General features: G+C 34.5%; 1 protein-coding gene and 1 pseudogene across 1 annotated transcript; both read right to left on the minus strand.

The window, feature by feature from the left end:
* Positions 1 to 7,064, minus strand: GTF2H2 (general transcription factor II H2). The gene is made up of 5 exons (XM_028271200.2): positions 6,876 to 7,064; positions 4,765 to 5,090; positions 3,994 to 4,455; positions 3,319 to 3,697; positions 1 to 485 (listed from the first exon to the last, which is right to left on the minus strand). The coding sequence occupies exons 2-5, from the start codon at positions 5,083 to 5,085 to the stop codon at positions 334 to 336; spliced, it is 1,314 nt and encodes a 437-aa protein (XP_028127001.2). The 5' UTR covers positions 5,086 to 5,090; positions 6,876 to 7,064; the 3' UTR covers positions 1 to 333.
* LOC114292883 (fructose-bisphosphate aldolase 2, chloroplastic-like) lies at positions 6,328 to 25,852 on the minus strand (annotated as a pseudogene).
* Between the last annotated feature and the right edge of the window lie 175 nt (positions 25,853 to 26,027).

Raw genomic sequence — 26,027 nt, forward strand, 5'->3', positions numbered from 1 at the left:
AAAAAATGTCTCAAAGGTTTATTGCAATCCAAAATTGGAAATGTAACATGTAACAAAATTTTTGCATTAATTTCTTATCTTACATAGGATTTGCAGTAAGCTCCAATAGACTCAAGGTCAGCAAAGGCTGGTAGCCGCAATGGATTTGTGAGAATCAATGATCATGATGTCCGCTCAGAGGATCAACAATCGTGTAGCAGGAACGCCTTTCAGGGTGGTGAGAAAATTCTGGTAATCTCATACAGAAATATGTCACTTTCAGTTGCGCTGACGAGCTTGGAACTTATGGACACCATATCTTTGAGCGACAAAAAAATTAAAATCTTGAAGATGTCATTCTTCCATGGAACCACCAACTGACTGTGATTGACTGAAGCTCTCGCAACCTGGGCAGTTGTGCAGGCTCTCGTGAATGTAAATATCACAATCAAGGCAAAAGTGTTGTTTGCATTTTGGACAGACAACACAAGGGCAGGGTTTGTTTCCTGCATCAAAACCAACAAAAATTTGTATTATCAGAAAAACACTGTACATTTTATGGGCTCCATTCTGAAATTCGAAGTTTGTAACATAATTTTTAAGGACACGTGTTAAGACCTAATTAATGATCCTGTGTATTGTGAATTCCTGGACTTACTAGTGGTTTTTGCCAACAAGATTGGTCCAAACATACCCACTTTCTTCTAAAAACATATCAACATACACGGAAAATAGACATCTAGAGCAGAGATTGATAAACTCTTATTGGAGAAGCATAGATATCCTTTGACCCAATGGTGGAGCTAGGAATTTGGCTCAAATTGGGCAACTTTGAGTTGAAATCTTACCAAGAATCACAATCTAACTTAACCCAATTTTCATTTGGTGGTGGGACTAACATTCAGCATGATGCCAAAGTTATACTAAGAAATATGCTCGAGTTAACTGATCATTTTCCTTTTTTTTTTGTTAATTTGATTTTCTGTATGATGATCATCAAGGTTTAAAAATATGCCTCCATAAAAGATGAAAACAAAATTATATCAACATGCATACACAAAAAGAGATATAGAGAGGGGTAGAGAAAGAAATGAGAGAGAAGGTGGAGAAATAATAAAAAATTAATTAGATAAGATTTTTAGCATAATTAAGACAATACTAGAAAATGTATAATGTTTTCTTATCAGACTATCAGCACTGGTACATCAACCAATACTAGAAACACACAGATGGGACGAACAAATTTATCATAAATGTTGTAACCTATTATGTGTAGAGGACAGAAAGCACACTAGCAAACTTTTGACAGGAAATAAAAGTAGAATAAATCTACCAAATTATTTTTGAAGGGGAGGAAGAATAGATCCTCGTAAAATGATAAAACTAAAAATAAAGAGAGAATAATAATAAAAACATAAAAAATAAAAATAAAAAACATGGATAAGTAATCCGCTACTAAATTTCACATCCAATAGAAAGAAAAGAAGGAAAGAGGAAAGAAGGTGGAAGTTGCAAGAAGGTCAATTTATAGTATCAGCTAAATCATAGTAATGAGAAGGTCAATTTCCACAAAAGATCCCCAAAATTATTGCTTGTCTGAAACCCCTCATAATCTGTAGAACTACTTTTTTAGTAGAATCAAACCCAATCTGTTCCCTTCATCTCAATATCTGAGGCCCAACATGCTAAGAAAAGATAGACTACTTCAAACGGATCCCATCCCCTGCATTCTGACCATCCCACCCATAATACTCAATTAAGATTCCTAAAGAGAAATTACAAATGCAAATGTTAATATGACAGATCAAAATTCAAATTACGTATCAATTCACTAAGACAGAGAGTTAAAAGGCCCAGTAAACCTTCAGAATGTGTTAGTTTTGATCTTCTCCCACACAGGGTCCATATCATCAAACTTGTTCCCGAACCACTTTTATCTTTCCCAGCCTCAAGAACCAAACTATTAAAACTTTAACAGGGAAACGTCTTCAAATTTCCCTCCCCCAAACCCCCCAAACCCAAAACACAGAGAGAGAGAGAGAGAACAAATATACACACAAAAGGGGGGAAAAAAGAAGAAAGAAAGATAAGGAGAGAAAAGGAGGAAGAAGAAGAGAAGAAAACAAAACAATCACTTAAACAAAAATGACCACTAACCTAGTAACACCAATGAAGAGAACTTCTAGGGGCTGGATGGCACGCACTTCGCTACATATAGTTTTAACCAGAGTGGGGTCATCCTTGTTCAAAGATAGATCATTCATAAATACCTTTCCCTTTTAGGCTTTTAATATTTATGCCTCCTACCAATGATTGTGAAGGAAGGTGACAGTCAGACAAGTAGATGAATTCTCTTGGTAGTACCACAAACCTCTTAGATTGAATCCCCAATCCCCCCCCCCCCCCTCTCTTCTCTCTCCTCCTCCTTTATGGGTTAACCATTGAACTAAGAAAAGAAAAAAAAAGAAGTTTGCTTGATATGGTAGGGATATTTTCTGTGACACGTTGACAATTCCATTCTTTTGTCAGATACAAACCGCAGTTCCATTCCATTCTATTACCTGATGCTTGCATCAAACTCAAGCAGGTAATAGAAGCTAGTTGAATATTGACCGATGCCTAAGCAACACAGCGCAATTGATAGCATAGTGCTCACAATCTCCACAATATGGGCCCATTGAAATGCTGAACCACAATTAGATGCTTGTCTCAAATCGAATAGTTGTAGAGTGTCTAATACCCAGTGTCATTGGCTGCTTGGGAAGTTCTAGTACCAGAGCATTAAAGGTTAAAATTGTCCTCAGCTTAGGTTGCTAACAAATAAAATAAATAAAAAATAACAAAGATTATTTCGAAGCTTCTTCCTATGCAACGTACCTTGTTTGAGAGAAAGCTGATAACTTTCCAAGGTTGTCGTATACCAGTCCATTGCCCCAAAGTTGGCAAAAGTTAGCTTGGAGGATAATTTTTTCCACTGGTATAATCTACTTATCATAATTTTTTGTAGAGTTCAGGCATTTACTCGGAATTTTGCTTGGTACAAATAGATAAATATTAGATTGCAAATGCATTTTAAAGGAGAAAAAATAGGCTCTTACAATATTAAAAGAAAAAATAATCATAATCATAACACACATGAAAACACAGTACACATGCACATCTTTTTTTACAATTTCATTTACCAAGTGCAAGTTGTGGGGTGTAAAACAACGGAATCAATTGAATGGAAGTCAGCATTGGCTTTCCCCATATAATCTTCTTGCAACATTTTAATTTTGTGGTTCTTTGTTGCTGATCCGAAAATTAATAATAATCTTAGTTTAGTGGTAGAATACTTACCAGGATCACAAAGACTTTGCTGGCATCCAAAACAATTTTTTGGTAGCTTGTGATGTGGATTCTTTGAAAGGGTGGAAGGAGACACATCATCAAATGGTGTTATTGGGAAGAGATGGTGAAATGACCTCGCCAAATGGGGAGAAGAAACAAGGGTCAGGCCACAAATTCTACATTCAGTAGGCAATTCACAAACGCGTGCTTTGCATCTTGGACAAGTGTAGCCCCCACCAACCTTAGCCTCTTTATGACATGAACAAATTGAGATGACGCCCTCTGCTGCCCTCTGTGGAAATCCCATCTTGATCAAATTTGCAATTGCAAATTCTGCTATTGCTGGGGGTGGCGGTGCATGCTCTAGCACCAAATCTTTTAGGTGAGACTGTGAGAGAAGATATAAATCAGCAAGGCACAGTCACAAGTTATCAAATAAACTGCAGTTAACCGAGTTCCCATTTTTATTTCTCAATTAATTTAACCAAGGTTGCTAGCTTTCTCCACTCGTGTCTAAAATTAAATCAATGTTCTTTTCCCCTTTGACTAGACTAAAGTGAAATCATTTTTAGACTCCCATGATCACCCTTTGTTCTCTCTCTCTTTCTTCATTCTTAAAATTTGCAACTCACTTATATCACACTTCTACTTGGCAAAGATGCTTTCTTGATTAACTGAACTCACCTCATCCAACGCGATAGAGTATGATCCACCAGTTTCTTGGCAGAGATATTTGCATATAAAGATTTCTGCTGATAGACCGATCACTGAACACCTTATTTTAGATTTCTTGCATTTCTGGATGGTCTCCATTATATCCCCAGGATCACAAGTACTAAGGGCCGAATACAAAAAAAGAACTTCACGGTGACCATATGATGGGATTTGACATAAATAGTCATGAACAAGATCCAGGGCATTCTGAAGAGAGGAATCACCAGAACACTCCAACTTACCCATCAGAGCTTTAACATGGGACTCAGGACTTCCACCAAGATCTGTTAGACACTGAGCAACCCCATCTTTTATAGTTACCAGGCCAATTTGACTCAGTGGATTTTGGTCAAAGAACTCCCTAATGAAAGCCTCAATTTGTTTGGCAACTACAACCATTCGGCTTGGTTTGAAATCCATCTCTGCAGCCGCCTACACATTAAATTTAAATGAATCATGACGTAACAACAATAACAAATAGTAGTTTTGAGCTTCAAGACTAACACAGCATTGCTTTAAACTAACACAACAATAATAAATAGCCACCTAATTTCTAAAATCGACAAGTATTCTAGGGGATATCCTATCTGATCTTGTTCTCAATACCTCAAAGGAACCCCATTGAACTACATATATTTTTTATTTTGCATGCCTCTGATCGATAAGATATTTAACTGACCCATTAAGAAGCAATTGAATGAATTCTACAATTCATGGGTGTCAAAATGCAAATTTGGATACCCTGGAGAGGTCAACAACAATGTAAAGGTAGCGAATGAGGCCCTTCTGAATACGAGAGCCGGTTGAAGAGGAGGAGAGAGAGCGCAGCCGCCGACGATACTGAGCATGGTAGAGAGTTTTGTTGTCAATTGGGCGAAGAAGTCCAGATTCATCCTCTTGCAGAGCCTCCCAGGATCTGTCATCTGCATAAGCTCTCTCCCAAGCATCAAGGCCTCTTCCATTTCCCTCATCGTCCTCTTCATCATCTTCTTCTTCTTCCGCTTCTCTGTTAAATCGGCTTCCATCACCATTGTTGATTTCTCTGTATTCAAAATTGTTCATTCTTCCTATAATGAAAATACAAGAGGCCTTAATGTAAAGTGGGCAAAACCAAACCAAACCTTAAGTCCCATCAAATGAGGTCAGCTACTGGATAGAAAATGCTTAAAAAAAAAAAAAAAAAAAAGCACAGTTGTGAACATCATTTGAACACATTTACGATTATATTATAATGAGGCCTAAGAATTCTTGAACACCTACCAATGTTTTGAGGATGTTTCAAATGAAAAAGTTGGTGAATGGCTACACATAAAATGATCATCTATGCATTTGAAAAAGATTAAATTTCACTTATAGTTCATAGGTCATGAACAGACAGGACAAATTTGAGGCCCAATTCGTTTGAACCATGGAATTAAACTGATTGAAGACCAAATGGTTGCATGATAACCCCAGCAAGTGCTCAAGTCTAAATTTTATTAAAGTGGATATTCTATCCAGGGTGTTTGATAGCACACAAGCAATTATCACTTAAAACTTACCAATTTACTTTAAAAAGGGCTTAATTTCTAGTCCAAGAGAGTTTACCTATAGCCAACTGTTATATAACCTCTAATTTGTATTTTCACTATCAACCTTAGTGGGCAAAATAATCTTTTTAACTTCAAATTAAAATTTTTTTTTAATACTTTAAATGTCAACACCAATGTTGTCAATCCCGTACTGGTTAAGGAACAAGTTTGTCATTGGTACGGCATGTACTTGTTTTTGAACTCTCTTTGGTATTGGGCAATATTTTTAATAAATATACAATATTTGTAGTGATATATTTGAAACGGTAATGCAATCAGAAAACGAAAAAATTAACAATGACGCAATCAAAAAATACAATATGTGCACATAATGTGAACAAGTTTCCATAAATAACCATTTCTCTCGTAGTAAGTGGAATAGTCGACCTCAGAATAGTTCATCAGAGAATACTTTCGGGTGAAACTCCCTCTTGTGCTTCATAGAATTTCATTCAGGTGACAGCATCCAAAACTCACCTCTACACAAAATGACAACACACTTGTCCTTTTAAAAAGCTATATCTGCGTTGCTTGTGAGCTCCTTATCCCATATTGACAGATATCTATTCTAATAAATAGCAAATTGAAAATAATTTTGATGAAAAAAGGGCAAAGCTAGTGTTCAATTTCCTCTCATCATGTAAGCAACCCAACAAAACCACAAGGCATTTGAATTTTCTAATATAATACATATGTCAGCAACATCAAAGAAAACTCAGCCACTTTGTGGCATTTAATCAAGTACCTAGCATACACAAAGAACATAAAGAAACAAAAACTACATTCTAAAATTTTACCGACAACTCATAATGAACTGATCCAAAAAGCAATAGTACATGAATTCTTGAACCTATTGAATTATTGTTTTCAGCAAGCTTACCACATTAAATAGTGCAGCTAACAACTTTTTTCTTTGTTCTTTTGTATCAACAACATGTTAGTATTTAATATTGATGGGTTTCAAGATTCATCATTAATCAAAGCTTTTCGAACTAAGAAACCCAACCCAATTAAGATAATGCTCCAATGAAAACCAAAAACTTAACCAAGAAATTCAAACACCTAAATTCGAATCGGGAAATAGAAAGAAAAAAAAAAAATGTTTAATGACCTCTAATGTCCCTATTGTGCACACGCCTTGCCAAAGTCTGTGACTGAGAAGAAACCCTAGAACAGTCCCAACTCAAAACACACGATACTATAGTCTATACATACATCAGAGAATCAAAAGGTGCGTTCGATTTGTATATATGTAAAAGAGTAATGGAGCTGATTCTGTACCTGTTTTTCTTCAGCGAATGGAAACCCCGAGAAATTCTAGAGAGAGAGAGAGAGACAGAGAGAGAGAATCTGAGACAGTTACTCCTTGTAGAGCTGTGTTTACTGGTATAGTAGAGTGGCGGCTCTGGTTTGCTTGGTTCAATAGTCTGACCGGACATTAATTAGGTCACTAACTTACCACATACGTATTCAACAACGTTTCATCCCACTAAAAACATCACCACTAATAGCATTAATACATTAAAAAAAAAAAAAATACAACTCCAACACCAAAACATCACATCATTAATGGCGGGATCCACTACCACCTAATTAGTGGGAGCACTAATTAGTGCTCTCAAGCATTTTTCCATTCGTATTAGAGGGAAGTTGGGAATTTTTAGTGAGATAAAATTAAAACTAAAATTGCAAACAAAAATGTGTTTGGTTTGAGTTTTTTTTGGATTAAGGAGATGATTTAGGATGTTCAAAATAAGTGTATTTTTTAATTTTTTGTGAAATATAAGTTGGATTTGAAGTGATATGGTAGAGAGTTGATGTGGCTTAAATAAATTGATGTGACTTAATAGGATAGTGACTTTTTGAATTTTTTAAAGTACCCCAAACAAAATTTTTTGAAAATTGAATTTTTCGATTTTCGTATTTTTATTTTATTTTTAGTGAATATTTTTAAAATTTTAAACATTTTTTTTTATTTTTTTAGATGCACCTTACTTAGATATATCTAAAAAGTAAAAAATTTGTGAAAAAATATTTTAAAAAATTAATAAATACATAAAAATACAAAAAAATGGACTGAATTCTTTTATTTTTTTGTATTTTTGATATTTAGTGAATTTTTAAAATATTTTTTTCACAAATTTTTTACTTTTTAGGTATATTTATGTTAGACATGTCTAAAAATTAAAAAAAAATGCTTAAAATATTTTAAAAATTCAGTAAAAACAAAAAAAACGAAAAACAAGAAAGTAGAATTTTCTAAAAAGTGTTTTTGGAAAATTCTAACCAAGAAAATAGGTTTCATAATTGGATTTTTATTAATAAATCTCATTTAGAAGCGTTCTAATCTAAGAAATTTATGAATGAATTTTTGAATCCATTTAGTCTCATGTATCTATACTTTTATTTCATAAAGTCTTTTTTTCTTGATTTACACTATTTTCTTAGACTCTTATACTCTTATATTTAATATTGACATTTAATGTTGGTGGAGGAGAGAAAAGGGAAAGAACCAAAACATAGAAAATTTCATACACAAACTAAATAACATTGATGTTAGTATTTTATATTATTATATAATGTGAATATATTTTTAATTGACAACATATTAAAAATAATGTGAACATTCTCTCTCATCTGATGTGAATATATTTTTAATTGACAACACATTAAAAATAATGTGAACATTTTCTCCCATCTGATATGAACGTTCACAATACCTTTTCAAAAAATTCTCTTTCATCTAATGTAGTAATGTGAACGTTCACAATATGTGAACCTTATTATTTTTAATTAATACATTAAAAATAACGTTCATTATATTTTTAATTGACAACACATTCTTATTCACAACATGTAATGTTGTGAACATTTACATCCGTATGTTTTAGTATGAATATTCACATCATGTAATTGATAACACAATAATAAAAATTTATTTCGAATTAATATGAATATAATGATGTAAATATTCATTATAATTACATAATGTGAATATTCACATCATGAAATTGACAGACAACACAATAACAAAAATTCATTTCAAATTAATATGAATATATTGATAGTTAATATCTTGATGCATGGGAACTACCAAAACATAATGACAATCAACATTAAATATCAATATTAATAGGGGCATGAGAGATTGAGGGTATTTTGATCTTTTTATCTCAAATAGGATCTAATGGAATAGTAAAAAAGAATATAAGTTGGATAGAATAAAACTCTTAGAAAGAACATTTATCAAAAAAGTTTTATTTGATAATTATTTTTTGTTTTTTTTTTTTTAAAAAAGGTAATAATAATTTCTAATTTCTCATAAATTTGAAGGAAAAATATATTTTCAAAAAAAATCAATTTTCATTTTATTCTCCTTCTCTCGTCTTCCTAAACCATTACTTCTCCCCACTCTCTTATGAGATGTATGTTTTTAGTAAAACATGTTGCACGGCCTCGAAGCGAGATATAACATAACGAGATTTTATTGATTGAGATAGGGGAGTAATTCGGCCAGTCATAACACACTACTAAAAAAAGTACTTTTTGTGACCACTACAAGCCGTCACAAATAATAAAAAAACAGTCGCAAAAGACTTTTTGCGACGGCCCATGCGACGGCAAATGAGGGTTGCGAATGTGGGGGTGGCAAATACTTTTTGCGACCGCAAAACAGCAGTCGCAAATTATTTGCAACCGCCTAACCTACTTATAGCGACTGTTATTTTGCCATCGCAAAAGAGTTTAAAAAATGCCTACAAGGTATTAGCGACCATCTTCTGTCGCAAAAAAAAAAACAAAAAAAAAAATACCTACAATCATATATGTATATATTCAAATATTATATACAAAAACGTAAAGACATTTGCAAAAATCTCAGCATTCATGCATTATTTTCCATTTCTTCCCTTAATAAAATTCTCTTTCTTCAACAAAAAAGAAAAAAACAATGTACAACAATAACAAGGAGTTCCTGAAAGAATCCTACAAAGGTTTTTCATCTCTTGCAATTACAAAGAACATTTAAAGTTATCATAGTTCTAATTCTAAGAATCCTTCATAGTCTTGTTACAGAGCCGGAAGAAGAGCAGCAACTCTTGAGATTACAGACATCTTCTGATTTCATCATCTGCTTTAAGAGAGAGAGAGAGAGAGAGAGAGAGAGAGAGAGAAAATTGCACCAAACAAGCCCACATGTTAGCTACATTTTTTACCAAAATCATTTAAAGGAACATTTTTTTGTTTATGAACTCAGACTAGAAGCATGGTTTTAGTATGAAAAATTGGAAAGCTAATTCTCTGTTCAATAAATATTGAGAATAAGAGCTCCAAGTGTTTGAACAAAATTGTAACAAAAACAGAGAGGAAAGTAATGAAGTATGTAAATTTATTAGAAATGGTTCAGGCAATTTCACCATGATTCCTGGAACTGAAGGAGGCACTCTCCTCTTAAGCATAGTGAGTGTATGTGGCAATGGTCTTTGGAGAAGCTTTCTCCTTATGCTCAGCTCCTGGGGTTACCATGCTGGGCTTAAGTAAGATACCTTCAGACATCACATTGTTCTCAGCCAATTAGTAGAAGACTTCTGCCCAAACACGCTCCGCCACCTCTAGTGTCCTCTCAATAGGGTGCTCCCCATCAAGAAGAATCTCAGGTTCCACAACAGGCATAAGACCATTATCCTACACAAGAAACCAAAAAGTTTAAAAATTTTATCCTGGAAAATTAGTTTATCATCGGAAAACAAAATATACTAAATGATTAAGAGTGATAAACAAACCTGTATCGAACAAAAATTTCCCTATGTTTTACTAGCTTCACTTCTAATCTGTTTATTATACTAAATTGCAGAATGACAAGACAATATTCTTATAGAAAACTTCTATGAATTTATCAAAGCCGAAATATTGAAGACTAGAATAATTCAGAATTCTACCACACACAATCAAGCAGAAATGGTGAATTAATTTGTGACAAGAACTTAAATGAACATATGTGAGAAACAGTCAACAAACTTAGACTTTGCAAAATTCTCTCACTGTTTTATCAACTCCAATACAAATCATAACTTATGGATAAGGAGGTTCTGATGTAAACACTCAATCAGGATAGAATGTGAAGTTGACATGAATGTTTATGCTTGCTTTAGATGAATAATTCCTGTCATCATCCTGAATCCATTGCCGAGCAGGCACTTGTCAAATATATTACAAGACAAATTTTACTTAGCCCATTTGCACTCTATAGTTGCCAATAATTAAAAAATGAAGTTATCATTAATAACTTCCCGTTATGCATAATACACTTGTGCAGCAAAGCTATATCAACAATTTCCTTCCTCTGTCCAATTTAGACAAAATATCCTCTATTTCTTACTCTGAGAGAGAGAGAGAGAGAGAGAGAGAGAGAGAGAGAGAGAGAGGGGTCATACCTGAGAAATGCCAGCATAACGAGCAAGTCCCCATGCTGCTTCTTTCACAGCCAAAGCAGAAGGACCACAAGGAATGCTGACAACTGTGTGCCTATAAATTTCATACAGAAATGTAAATAAAGTATTAAATCATGACATTTACTCTTCCATGTCAATTGAAACTAGTACTACTATTCTTTTGGAGCCTTACCACTTTGCAAAGCGAGCACCTTGCTTATAGTATTCGGCAGATCTAGAAGCCAATCCATCTAATCCCTAGCACCAAGATTCATTGTTGGACCCTGGTAAGGGAACTAAACCCTGAAAACATGTGTAAAAAGTGGGAGAGTTAAATTAACAAGACAAGGATATAAAGAAAGGTTTAGTGTAATTAACTTGAACGAGAAAGCGTACCTTATTGACTTTGATTCCAGGTACAATGTTTTGCTCACGCAAGCAATTCACAAACTTCTTCCCGTCTGTTGTTGACTGGTAAAGTGTCTTCTCAAACAGAATCGCACCAGAAATATACTCACCCAGGCCAGGAGTAGTCAACAAAAGCTGTCTATAAGCCTACCTGTTCACTTTAGTGTTGTCCAGGCCAATAGATGATAATCTCTTCCCACAGGTGGCGTTTGATTCATACTCTCAAATATATAGAAAGTGTGATAAATTAATGATACAAAGCATCAAGAGAAAGTGGAAATTCCATGATTTATACTAACTTTACAATGGTTCAACTTATAACATCTTTTTGAAAATAACTAAACAATTTGTAAAAGGAGAAAACAGTTTCTTGAGAAAATTTCAATAAGCACTCCCTCAAGTTAATGAATGCCAAGCTCGTACTAACTTGAGGCTTGACCTCTTGAATCTAAGCTTCAAGAAACATTAATGAGTTTAAGTAACTCTACCCTTTCATGAGAAGACAAGATTTGCTAGTTCCTCATTCCCAATACCAATTCAACAAGCCCTAATTCTTTTTTAAAAGCTATCAAAGCTGGAGCATGAAGCAGTAGAAAATATTTTGTGCAGTGAAGAGTTGAAGTAAACACACTTGAGAATTATAAGGATAAGATTAAGCAACATAAGAGAAAGCAAGAGTACCTCAGCTGCATATGTGCCTCAACAGTTCAAATCAGCACCGGATATGTCCTTCACTCCAAACAAGCTACCAATTCCATCATTACCAAACAGTTGTTCTGGATCATTAAGAGCTACACCAAATATTTCTTCATAGTTCTAAATATTCAAGTCAACTTCATCCATATTGAAGTCCTCATACAATTTATCATCTTCTTCTAAATTAGGTGCTTTTGTTCCAGGACAACACGTCTGCATATTAATTAGAAGAGGTCAGATTTTTACTCAAGCAACAGAGTAAACAGGTAACCTTAAACATATTCATAATACTATAAAGTTGATCAATTTTGTACTTTGGCAATCTTAATTGATCTAACAAATTATCACTGCATGCATTTTATTTTAATCCTCTTTACAAGCATGGCTAGGATTGAAAACGTGTCATATAACATTCCAAGAAGAAAGGCCCAAAGCTCAAAGTCAATGAGTAAGGCCGAGAGGGAAAATAATGATGGTACTGTTTGGCTGACTAGAATGATTAAGATTGTGAGGACCAAGAAAATATATGAAGAATGGAAGAGCAAAATCAACTAGCCTTCCTGAAGTTGATCTTTAAGCTATACACGCCTCAAAGCATAGAGGACACCAGAGATATCTTAACTATACCTTCTTGGCCCCGCCAAAAACTAATAGCATTATCTACAAGCAAGAACTCTGAAACGGAGACTGAAACGCCAATTTAAAAAGCCAAACCACACCAAACTAAGCTTTTTGTCCAAATCGAGTAGATTGGGTTTATGAATCATTTTATAATTTTATATATCATTGATGAGTTATATGAATTTTTTATATAATTTTAGAGCTCAAAGTCTCTACCATAGACAGTAATAGATAGTATTATATATCATAAAATTTTAGTAGAATGTGCAAAGTTTAGAAATAGAAATGCATTCAAATCAATTGAGCCTAATTCCCCCCGACACCCCCCCTCTCTCTTGTTCTTTGATGAACACTAAAGTGACAAAAAATGTTAGAGTTCTCATATTGTCAACATTTTCTCTAGATACAAAACCTAAGAAAAATTAATTCAATCTATTTCGATGCAAAGAATTTCTCAGACATCCTAGGTTTTGTGGATAAAACACACAGATTGCTAAGATATATTCAATCTCATCATTGTTTCTATTCAATGACATCACAAACATATATACGAAACACTAAAATTACCTCTCATCAATTGTACGAATCTGAAGCAATAGAAGGTAAAAAATAGAGCATGAGCATCAACAAACTTAGGTGATCAATTCTAGCAATCCCGATTAAATTCAACACACATAACCGAACAGAGCAATTCAAATAACAGAATTGATGAAAGAGGAAAAAGAAATGTTAGAATTTACCTACACCTACCACCACCTACTACCACACCTACTACACCTACCACCAATTTACCCTCACCTACTCCTCACCTACTACCCAAACCCTCTCCTATATAATGAGCTACTCTGATTTGTAATAAAATACATCAATCTACATCAATCAATAATATTATAATTTTAACATGGTATCAGAGCTATAAGATTTAGGCCTGTATTTTTTCTCACCGGCGGGCAGCCGGCCGGCAACTTTGCCTTCGTTGCCCACTGGAATTTTTTGCACATAGCTTCGCGTTTTTTCGCCATCAACGGCGGCAACATTTCTCCCACTCGACAAACAGAGATTAGGTGCTGCTCCGACAAAGAGATCAGATTGCCTGTTACAATCTGATTTATCCCTTCCACAGTAGCAATCGTTGAGAAGGCCCAGCAACTCCCGCACTGGCCTTGATCTTTAACAGAAACAACAGCCCCTTTCTTCGTCCAATCCACCGACTCCAGCAACTTATCGCCGGCCCGAAAAACGTAGCGATCGCCTCGTTGCCCAATTTCAGTTGCGCCGCTCCAGCAGATCTGAGATCCTCTCCTCTCAAGCACCGCAGACGTGGCCTCCTTCACTTTCCACACTCTCTCTCTCTACATCACCCCAATTCACCAGCGATGCAAGAAGCAGAGCTTCACGATTTGTCCGACGACTCCGATTACGCCGCCTCTCAACAGCAAGGTTCGGCGAGCTTGACTCGGAGTGATAGTAAACGGAGCTCCGCGAGTGAGCCCGATGGTGCGGAAATCGTTTACTTGAAAGATAATGTGACAATTCATCCAACTCAGTATGCATCGGAGAGGATTAGCGGTCGATTGAAGTTGATTAAGCAAGGCTCGTCTTTCTTTATGACTTGGATTCCCTATAAAGGGCAAAGCTCAAATGCAAGGTTGTCTGAGAGAGATAGGAATCTCTATACGATCATATCCTTTAATCATATCCTTTAATCTACCTACTCTCTCTCTCTCTAGTTACTTTTCTTCTTTTCAAGACACCCACCAGCGCATGCTTTCCCATTAATGCCTTTTTCTTATTATTTTTTTTTTTCATTATTCTTAAACTTTAAACCCTCTCTTTCCAACCCACCGCCCCACATGCACTTTATGATTCCTTATTCCCTCCTTTCCCTTCCTTTCTTCCACCCATGATTTCACCATTTTCTTTTCTTTTAATATATATATATATATATATATATATATTTTATTATAAAAAAAAAAAAAACATACACCCTTGTTTTTCTTATCCCCCATCCACAAATATTTTTCTCTATTTTCTTTATCCATTATTTTATTTTATTTTATTTTTCTTATTACACAAAACAGCATTCACAAAATCACACCAACAACATTCCACCACCTTGTCATTTTATTCATGTCAGGGGCTCAACCCGATCACACTTTTACACCACCAAAAAAAAAAAAAAAACAAAAAAAAAAAAACAAGCAACAAATCAACTACATCCACAGGCAGGATTTTCTTCTCTACTCAGCCGCCGGTCTTTTCTTCTTGCCTCCGTCCTGGGTGGCCCTTGCCGGTGTTGCCTCCGTGTTTCCCACTCCACTGGGCACGATCACTACTCCCTGCTCCTCCACTGCAGCATATGGCGGCCCTCCAAATCGGAACATCACGGTGGCCTTCCGCTTCAGCTCCTTGTTTTCTGCCCTTAGCACGCTTATCTCTGCTCGCGCATCCTTATACATGCGTTGGAGCAGAGCCAGCTGGGAGTTTAAATGCTGCACCTCATTTGTCCTACTCTGCAGCCGGTTCGACAAATTTGTGACCGCCGTCATGCTTTCCACACATGCCTTCAAAGTATACTGATTGGCCTCCACATCCGACTGCACTGCCATTCTTTACTCCACAGACCGCATCGAAAAGTTCAACGGGGCAAACTCCGGGGCGCTTGGTTGAGGTTCCAGTGCCACCGCACCAGTTCTCTCTCTTGTTGACTCGTTGAGGTCGGGAAAGAGGGTGAGCAGTCCACGGGAAGACGAGGACGAGGCCATTTTCTGGGCAACAGAGTGTTACAGAATATCTCTCGCAACAGAGTGTTACAGACTCTCTCTCTCAGCACAACGAAGAGTTTTTCAGACTCTCTCTCTCAGCACAACGAAGTTTTTTTCAGAGGTTTTTCGCAGCTTTTCTCTGCCTCGGCCTCAGCCTCCGTTAAATAGCCGAGGCAGCCACGCGCATCGCGCGCCTCTTGCCACCAGCCGACAAACGGGCACGCAAGCCAAGGCGCCCACGTGCCTCGCCATCATGTCCGGCACACCTTTTGATGAATTGGGCACGCCTTTTGATGGCACGCCTTTTTATGGATTGGGCACGCCTTTTGATGGCACGCCTTTTTTGAAAAATTGGGCGCACCTTTTGAGGATGCGATTTTTTAAGGGGTCCGACAAGACTCTGTAAACTGTCCCGACATTGATTCCGGTTAGCTCCTTTATGGGTCCGACAAGACTCTGTAAACTGTCCCGACATAGATTCCGGTTAGTTTCTACAAGGGTCCGACAAGACTCTGTAAACTGTCCCGACATTGATTCCGGTTAGTTTCTATAAGGGTCCGACAAGACTCTGTAAACTGTCCCGACATTGATTCCGGTTAGCTCCTTCATGGGTCCGACAAGACTTTGTAAACTGTCACAACATGAACTGTCTTCTACAACGGTCCGACATGACCCCATAAACTGTCTTCTACATCGGTCTGACACCGCCATCCAGTGTCCTCTACAACGTTATGACACCCCCATACAGTGTTCTCTACACCGTTATGACACCACCATCCAGTGTCCTCTACATGGTTATGACACCACCATACAGTGTCCTCTATAACGTTATGACACCACCATCCAGTGTCCTCTACCACGTTATGGCACCACCTTTCAGTGTCTTCACCAACGGTCTGACACGACCATACAGTGTCTCCTATCTTTATTTTATTTTTTATGTATTTTCTTGGTTTGTTCCTCTCTCCAAACTCAAGTTGGTTAGTTTCTATCCTCCTTGAGTTTGCGGGGAGCTGTTAGAATTTACCTACACCTACCACCACCTACTACCACACCTACTACACCTACCACCAATTTACCCTCACCTACTCCTCACCTACTACCCAAATCCTCTCCTATATAATGAGCTACTCTGATTTGTAATAAAATACATCAATCTACATCAATCAATAATATTATAATTTTAACAAGAAATAACCGCTTCAAAATCATGACAGGCAACATCATGCAACAGAAGAATTGGTGAACACGTCGATTCAAACCCTAGAAGTAGATTCAGATCATAAAATAAGAAGAAACAAAGAAAGAGGAGATTCAAGAGAGAAAGGAGGAGAACGAAGAGATTACCAGATAAAGAAGTTAGGGGAGTTCATACCGTTGCCGGTCTCTTCTTCAGACGACCATGGCGATTTATAGAACAAGAAATAGAGCGAAATCGAGAGAGGAATATCGAGAACGAAATCGAGAGAGCGAAATCGACACAGATTTGGGAAATAAGAGTGAAAGGGTCTAGGGCAAGTTTTATACGATTTGGTTTTTTTTTTTTCAAGTTAAAGAGCACGATTTGGGGGTTATGTTAATGAGATGTTGATATAAAAGTGTTTTTTTGCGACGGTCAACCAATCAGTTGCAAAAGAATGGACGCAAAAAGTTATATTTTTAGTAGTGACATAACAAGAAATTTTTTTTTTTTTTAAAGTTCAAAAAATAATTTCTAGGTTGGGTATAGTTATCCTCACCCACTTATGAGAGAATTTGATAAGGTAGAGAAATAGGGCGAGCTTGAACATTTTTTTATTTTTTTTTATTGTTTTTATCAAAATTTTATTATTTTTTATAAAAATGACTTTAAGTTTCGGGTGAGCCGAGTTTTAAGTGGGCCCTTGAGCGGGTAAATGTGCTAGGCCACGCAGGTCGGGTTTCAAAATGATTACCCAAGCCCTGGGTGTCGGGCTGGGCTGAGCTCGAACTCGGGCCTAACCACATTTGGCCCACCCCAGGCCGCAGGCAAGCCTCGAGCAGCCCATGAGCCGTTAGAAAGATTTACACCCCTACCTCAAAGGTATATGTGTAAAATTGTGATCTAACTTTTATTTTTTAGATTTTGTTGATTATTATGTGGTCAGATTTTACACCCCACACACCCCTAATTCTTTGGTCATTATTTTTAACAATTCACTACATATGTTTTAAAAATGTACCAAATATATTACTTATTTTTATAAAATTAATAAAATTATATTTTTTATTTTTTTTTATAAATAATAGAGCGAATTACACTAACAGTCTTTATAATTTGAAACTTGTGTCACTTTCATCCCCGACTTTTCAATTGTAACACATTTGATCCTGAATTTTGAATCTTGTTCCAAATAAGGACAATTGAAAATATCATCGCTCAATTTCAAGGGCAAAATCGTCAATTTGATAAAATATAAACTAATTTGATAAAAATAAATGTCAAAAAAAATATTTTTGAATTTTTAAGAATTATTTCTACCCACCAAAGATAAAATTATGTAAAATTGATTAAATCTTTTACACATTTATTTATTTTTTTACCAAATTAATTTTTATTATGTGTTTAGATGATGATCATGTAATGGATGGTTGTTAAGCTTTTATGTGTAATCGATATATTTAATATATGAAATGTTTTTAATTTTAAATTTTTTGATTTAATAGATTAGTTTAATAATGATATTAAAGTTGTCGCCATATTTGACTTTTGAAAAAATAGAAACTAACTTAATGAAAATAAAAACAACCACTCATTATATGATCATCATTCAAACATGTAATAAAAATTAATTTGGAAAAAAAAAATGTGTAAAAAATTTATTAATTTTACATAATTTTATCATTGGTAGGTAGAAATAATTTTTAAAAATTTAAAAATATTTTTTGACATTTATTTTTATCAAATTAGTTTATATTTTATCAAATTAACGAGTCTGCCCTTAAAATTGAATAATAATTGTCCTTATTTGAAACAAGATTCAAAATTCAGGGTCAAATGTGTCACAATTGAAAAGTCATAGACCAAAGTGACACAAGCTCTAAACTATAGGGACCTTTAGTGTAATTCACCCTAAATAATAAGATAAACCTCGAGATGATATTTTTTCACTCATGATATCTATATAATAAGGGAAGAGAGTTTTTGAAAATGTATAAATTGTATCAGAGGCACATTTTCTTTGAATGACTGCAATGAATGTTTAATGTATATCAATGGTTGAGATTAATGATGCTCCCACCCAACACTCTTCTCCCTACGCATCACATGATTTGCATCTGTATCTACCTTCTGTCTCCCCTCTGTATCTACCATCTGTCTCCCCATCACAAATGATTTGCCTCCTTCATCTACTCTCTGTCTCCCCACCTTCCGTCTCTTTCTCCCTATCTCAGCTTTTGCCTTTCATTTCTCTGTCTACCCTCTCTATCTCTCTCTTCCTCTATGTTCTTCTTTTTGAATTTTAAACATTTTTTCCCTCTCTCAACTTTTGTCTTCATCAGAGCTCATTTCTCTGTCTACCACTCTCACCATTGTTCACTAAGGCTGCGACATCATTTCTACTGCTCGGCTATTCATTACAATAATTTTTTTGTTTTTGCTTTTGTCTTTCCTCTTTTCTCTCTGTTTTTTTTTTTTTTTTTTTTCTGATGGCTATGTTTGGGAATGTCCCATTTTATTTTCACTGCAGCTACTGAAAGAAAAGCCACAATCAACCATATATGTTTGGCAAAGCTGAAGTTGGAAGTAGGAGCAGAAGAAGTGTCACGACCCGCTCCCCGTACCCAAGGGTTAAGCATCGTGATGGCCAATAACCGAGGTTACCTCTGGCCAAATCTTTAAACAAATTAATAAACGCAAGCGGAAGAAATATTTAAATAAGGGTACTAAAATAATCATTGGAGTTTCTATTTTCATTACAAAATGTATTGACCAAAAAGGCCGATATTTACATAAAAAAAATACATCAATAAAGGTGCTTTGTGCCTACCCCACATGTTGGTCCTGACATGCCACCTGAAAGTGGTAAAAAAATATAAGCTCATGGCAGAGTGAGAAATATTATACTAAGAGTATAAGGCATAAAATTCACCATGGATAATTAGTTGGGCCAAAAAGAGCTTGATACATAACATACATAATACGGAAATCATTTGACATATACATGTAATACGGAAATCATTATACAACCATAACCACGATACATCACTAAGTTCCAAGCGCTACACTGGTCAATGGATCCACGACAAACACTGGACCACAAGGTGGTCAATCACTAAGCCAATGGTTATTTAAGTCCCCCAATGCATGGGACTCACTAGCCAATGGTTATTTAAGTCCCCTAAGGCATGAGACTCCCGTGGTGGTACTCACAAAACATATTTTCGTATAAGGTCATAGCCAAATATTCTTTAAAAGTAAAACAGACCTATCCATGGGTTTCCTTTTAAGCAAATAGGGTTCGTAAAATAAAACACGTAACTGAAACCTTTATAAAGCATAACTTTTATAAATATACTAATAAAATATAACTCATATAAAATAGATTTTGGTAAGTCAAAATATAAGTAAAATACATTTTGGTGACTCAAGGTATAATATAACTCACCTTAACTTTAATACCTTACTATTTCTTTTCACTATCAAAGATCTTCTTAGCTTCCACTAATTTTTCCTCTATTTCCTCTCTTTCTTTTCCTCTCGTCTTTCTTTCTTCCTTTCTCTCCCTTTTCTTTTTCTTTCTTTCTTTCCTAGTCTTCTTTTATTTTTTCTCCTCTCACAGAGTCAACTTCTCCTATTTATACAGATTATTCGTGAGCCCCAAGCCGAGACGCCACGTGTCGCTTCCTATTAATCTCCATTAATACAACCTTATCCAAATTTAACTTAATTATTATTTATACTTTGACCCCTAAATTTTTAATAATTATATTATTTTACAAAATTACCCATAATAATATATAATAAATTATATATTTTCCGAACTGAAATTAAATAATATTAATATAAATTCTACAGAATAATTAAAAATTTGGATTGTTACAAGAAGGGCATATAACCATATTTCTCAATCAACCATATATTATGGCTACTAAGAGCACCTCAAAGATCAATTACATGCAAAGGTACGGCATAATAAGGTTATACATTCCCATTCGAATTAAGATGTTGTTTTTTTATTCATATACATATATATACATGATCATAAGCATATACAGAGATGTATTAAAAAGTTCTTTTTTTAGCTCTCCTTTTAATTCGCATATAAGTTAATGGAAAGTTAAGATGCTCTTCGCCAGCCTTTGCGACACTAATCCTCAGTATTTTCCCATAAATACTTAAAACTTTCATCAGATTTTAGAGTTTAGATTTTAGATTTTTTAAACTTTCCATTGTATTTTAATTGTGTTGGGTTAGTTTTTTTTAATTCCCAACACATTTCCCCCAAATTTCTAAACTTGATCTCGCTGTCGGATATAGAAGTCATTGGAAGGAAGATAGTATAATGGAGGTTGAAGTGTAAATAAATTAAATATATATATTTTTTTAAATCTAAAACTTGACAAAAGCGTCAAGTAACAACTTCTTTGTATAAAAATAATTAGCAGATAACAATTAAGAGGACCAAACTAAGTAGTTATAGAGTAGTTTGTTAAGAGAATAAAGGACAAGCTACTGCCATCACTAGGTATTGACTATGACACGGATCCCTTCTGCCAAGTCATTTGACGGCCATAACTCTTTAAAGTTCATGCAATAGTGTCATTATGGACAATATAGAAATGCTTTCCTTAGAGATCTTTATCAATGTAAGTGTAAAGATTTGATGATGCAACACAATTAGCCTTTGCTTTCTAGGAAAACTAAACAAAATTAATTGCAGATGGAGAATTAACTAAACATTTGTTTATTTATGTCATTTTTGCTGAAACAAATTTTAGAAGCAGAATGGTTAAAACTAGATTAAATTTAAAATATAATAAATAAAAGCCAAGAAGATGAATAGTATCAAAATTAATGTGCACTCTGTCTATTCTATATTATAAAGGGAATAACACACTTGGGGGTGGTTTGGGGTGTAATTGCAATTCCACTCTCATCATTATTGAGCAATTGAAAGATTTAATTGCTTCAAATTTAAATAATTGTCATGATTGATCTAATTGTTTCACGCATATAGTGTGTGCCCACACTTCATGGAAATAAAAACTTTCCTCCAACATTTTTGGAAGGTAATTCCATCAAACAGTAGGTATGGTTGTTTTTTCATTAGTAATCAAGAAAGTATTCAAGCTATTTCTTAGGATTAGTGGTTAATTATACCCACAAACAGGGGCATGTATCTTTACTCTAGAGTCAAAATTGATCCTTTTTGCCTATTAAATTCCCAGTAGTTCTAACTTAACCCAAAGGTTTGCTTTGAATCAAATTGGTTGTCTGTGCACCAAATATTTAACATTTTATTATTAAAAAAAATGTATTAAACTTACAAGTATTTTACTTAACCCAACTATTTAACATAATCCGTTTTGCTTTGAATCAAATTCACCAAGTATTTAACCTAAACCCAAAAAAAATGTATGTAACATTTTATTATAAAAAAAAATAAAATTATACCATTTAAATGTAATATATTTGTTATGTGATTCTAGAAAGAAAGGGACTGTTTTCATTTATTTATTTTTTTTTTTTTGAATATCTAGAGTTCCTAATTAAAAGAAAATTTTTGGAGATTTGGCATTTTAACATTTATGTGTAATATGGCAAGAGAGTTAATACTCTTTTTTTTTTTTTTTTTTTTGCACCTTTTTAAGGGAGTATAATATTCTATGTCGTATTTTAAAAATTTTGGTGAATGTACATATGTGTGTATTACTTTAGTTGCCTTCACGAAATAATTATTCATTATTGCTTATAAAATGGCTTTGTTATCGGGTGATTTTTTTTTTTTTTTTTTGGGCATAAATTTATGTCTGGACTTTCCAAGTCATAAATGGTGAATTTCAAAATATTTATGATTATAATGGGTTTTGATTTTAGTTTTAATTTCATCTCTATAAAATTGAAGTCAGTTAAGAAAGAGAAAAGTTTAAATTTGGACAATTATTGTGCTCTGGTTTTAATTTATCATTTTAATGTGATTGTTAAAAAGCATCTATTCTAAACGCTGCGTTGGCTCAAAAAATATGAGTTTGATTATGGGTTTCTCAAAGAATGTAGAGTGAGAGAGAGAAAGAGAGGGGGGAGGTTATTTGGGACTTGGTTTGTGGTTAGTGCTCTGTGTTGTAGAAATTAGTCTGAGAGGGAAGAGACTGTTTGTTTGGAGCTATTTAAAAAGAAAGTAAGGGTGATTTATTTAGTTGATCTTTCTGCAACAAAAAAATTAAACTCACACACTCAAAAAAATGTATTTAACATTTTATTATAAAAAAAAATTGTACCATTCAAATGTAATATATCTGCTATGTGATTCTAATTTATAGATAATAAATATTTTTCATACATTTTTTTTTTAATATCTAGAGTTTCTAATTAAAAGAAAAATTTCAAAGACTTGGCATTTTACCAGTTATGTGTAATATGGCAAGAGAGTTTATGTTTCTTTTTTTTTTCTTTTTTTTTTGGCACCTTTTTAAGGGAGTATAGTATTCTATGTTGTATTTCAAAAAATTTTGGCGAATGTATGTATGTGTGTATTACTTTAGTTGTTTTCATGAAATAATTATTCATTACTGCTTGTAAAATGGCTTTGGTATCTGTTGAATTAATTTTTTTTTTTTGGCATGAATTTATGATTATGATTATAACAGGTTTTGATTTTGGTTTTAATTTCATCTCTATAAAATTGAAGTCAATTATACAAGCGAAGAGTTCAAATTTGGACAATTGTTGTGCTCCGATTTTAATTTTATCATTTTAATGTGATTGGGTTGGCCTTTTTCTTTTTCTTAGATATTTTTATTTTTATTTATTTCTTCTCCTCTTGATTGTAACCCGTTAAGTATTTTCTATCCATTACAGTTATTTATTTAAATAAAATTTTGAATTTTATTATTCGATTTGGGAGAAACAGATTTGGAAATAAACATTTCATTGCCAATAAAATCCATGTTAACTTTTATTATTGCTAATTTTTTGTTTCTTGGTGTCTAAAATTATATAACAAAACATTTTTAGGTTGAAGTACAACAGTTATGGGCAATATCACTATTTTTGGTCAACTAAGTTTTTTTTTTTTCATATAAATTTAAGTACCTCTCTTATAATGTAAGGGCTATTTCTAAACTCGATCCCGTTATCGGATATTAACTTCATGGAAATGAAAACTTCCCTCCAACATTTTTGGAAGGTAATTCCATCAAACAGGAGGTATGGTTGTTTTTTCATTAGTAATCAAGAAAGTATTCAAGCTATTTCTTAGGATTAGTAGTTAATTATACCCACAAACAGGGGCATGTATCTTTCCTCTAGAGTCAATTTCATGTTATGTTTCACTAGGATTGTGTTATGTATGGATTGGGCATGTATCTTTCCTTGGTGTATGTTTTTATTTGACTGTTGTTTTGAGCCAATATTTATTTTCATTTGACTATTTTTTTCCCTTACCCATTCTTTTGATTATCTACCTTCCATTTGTTGGCACACAACATCAAAATTGATCCTTATTACCTATTAAATTCCCAGAGGTTCTAACTTAAACCAAAGGTTTGTTTTGAATCAAATTGGTTGTTTGTGCACCAAGTATTTAACATTTTATTATAAATAAATAAAAAAAAAATTGTATTAAGCTTACAAGTATTTAACTTAACCCATGAATCAAATTCACCAAGTATTTAACTTAACCCAAAAAAATGTATTTAACATTTTATTATAAAAAATATAAAAAAATGTACCATTCAAATGTAATATATTTGTTGTGTGATTCTAAAAAGAAATGGACTGTTTTTTTCATATAATTTTTTTTTTTGAATATCTAGAGTTCCTAATTAAAATAAAAATTTCGAAGACTTGGCATTTTAACATTTATGTGTAATATGGCAAGAGAGTTTATGTTTTTTTTTTTTTTTTTGAAGTATAATATTCTATGTTGTATTTCAAAAATTCTGGTGAATGTATATGTGTGTGTATTACTTTAGTTGCCTTCATGTAATAATTATTCATTATTGCTTATTGTGTGTGTCAATTTCTGACCACACTGCCAAATTAGTACTTAGCTGAAGAGCACCAGCAGAATAGATTAAGCCCGAACGACCTGCAACAAAAAGAAAAGATTCCGACGGTGGTTCATCCACCCGGGGGCACTCCGACGATCAAGTTAGTAAAATATCTCTTAAAGATAACCAATAATGCTTAACTCACTAGACAAAGCATAAAAGACATACCTTAGACCCATGGGGGTGCCTCTCTTTTATAGCCAACACAATCCTAGTCCCAATAGAAGCCTAACTTCAATGGACTCAGGATTACTGCTAATCTTGGACTCCTAGTAGAATTGGGATAAACTCTCTAAGAGTTTTATCTTTACCCAAACTGAAGTCTTCTCCCATTCTAGGACTCTTGTCCCTTATCCGCTTATCTCGAATTCCGGTATCTTCGCAGATAACCTCGGCCTAGCCGAGATCATCTCAACATCATGACCAGGACACGTGGCACCTCGGCTGGCACTTTGGTGACACCTCAGCCACGTGTTGTCATTCAAAAATTATGTCCCTACAACTGCCCCCTAGGTTCTATTACCTCGGCATCCTGAGGTGATGGAACCTATATCATTTCTTCCATTTAGCACGTCGGCTAAGCTTGCTTCATCATCTATTGCCGAAGTTAGAACTCGTCTGCTCAATTTGACCAAGACCTATAGTCTGCTTTCATCAATGCCTTGGAACCAACGACCAAGTTCGTTCAAGTTTTTCAACCGAAACCGTCCTCCAAGCCGAGGTATTTGCTTCATTGAATCAAGAACTCCAAGAGTTCCAGCACGGGTATGAGCTGGCACGCACAGTATCTCAACCGTTTTTACCACGCGTCTTTCCCCTACTGGACCGTACCTGATACGCGCTATCAAGTCGCATCACTTTTGCATGCGTTGTCTAACAAGCACGTCGTCCAAGGAACCACAATTGCCATTTTGCCGCCATTTCATGCTTTTGATTAAAATCAACTCTCTCTTCGTGTTTTCACTTCTGCATCTTCGTTCTTGTTCAAACTTTCTCTCTCAAATCCTCCATTGTTGCTTTTGTGAAGATTTCTGCAATCAGTTTCACTCTCTTCCTCCAGTGAGGCTTTTGTTGCACTTCTTTGCTTACTACCACCGTCTGACATCGATGTACTTCACACCAGCCTTTTTGTAATCTAAACAATCTTTCTTCAATATTAGGCCGAAGTGCCTTCTTTCTTTTTCTAAATGCATTCTTTAATTTCTTCTTTCAACGTAGTTATATGTGTTTTCTTTTTACTCTTGTATGATTCTATACTTAAAATAATTTGCATGTCTTCA

The sequence above is a fragment of the Camellia sinensis genome, chromosome 14, assembly GCF_055761805.1.
Source record: "Camellia sinensis isolate YWXY chromosome 14, ASM5576180v1, whole genome shotgun sequence".
NCBI classification, from domain to species: domain Eukaryota; kingdom Viridiplantae; phylum Streptophyta; class Magnoliopsida; order Ericales; family Theaceae; genus Camellia; species Camellia sinensis.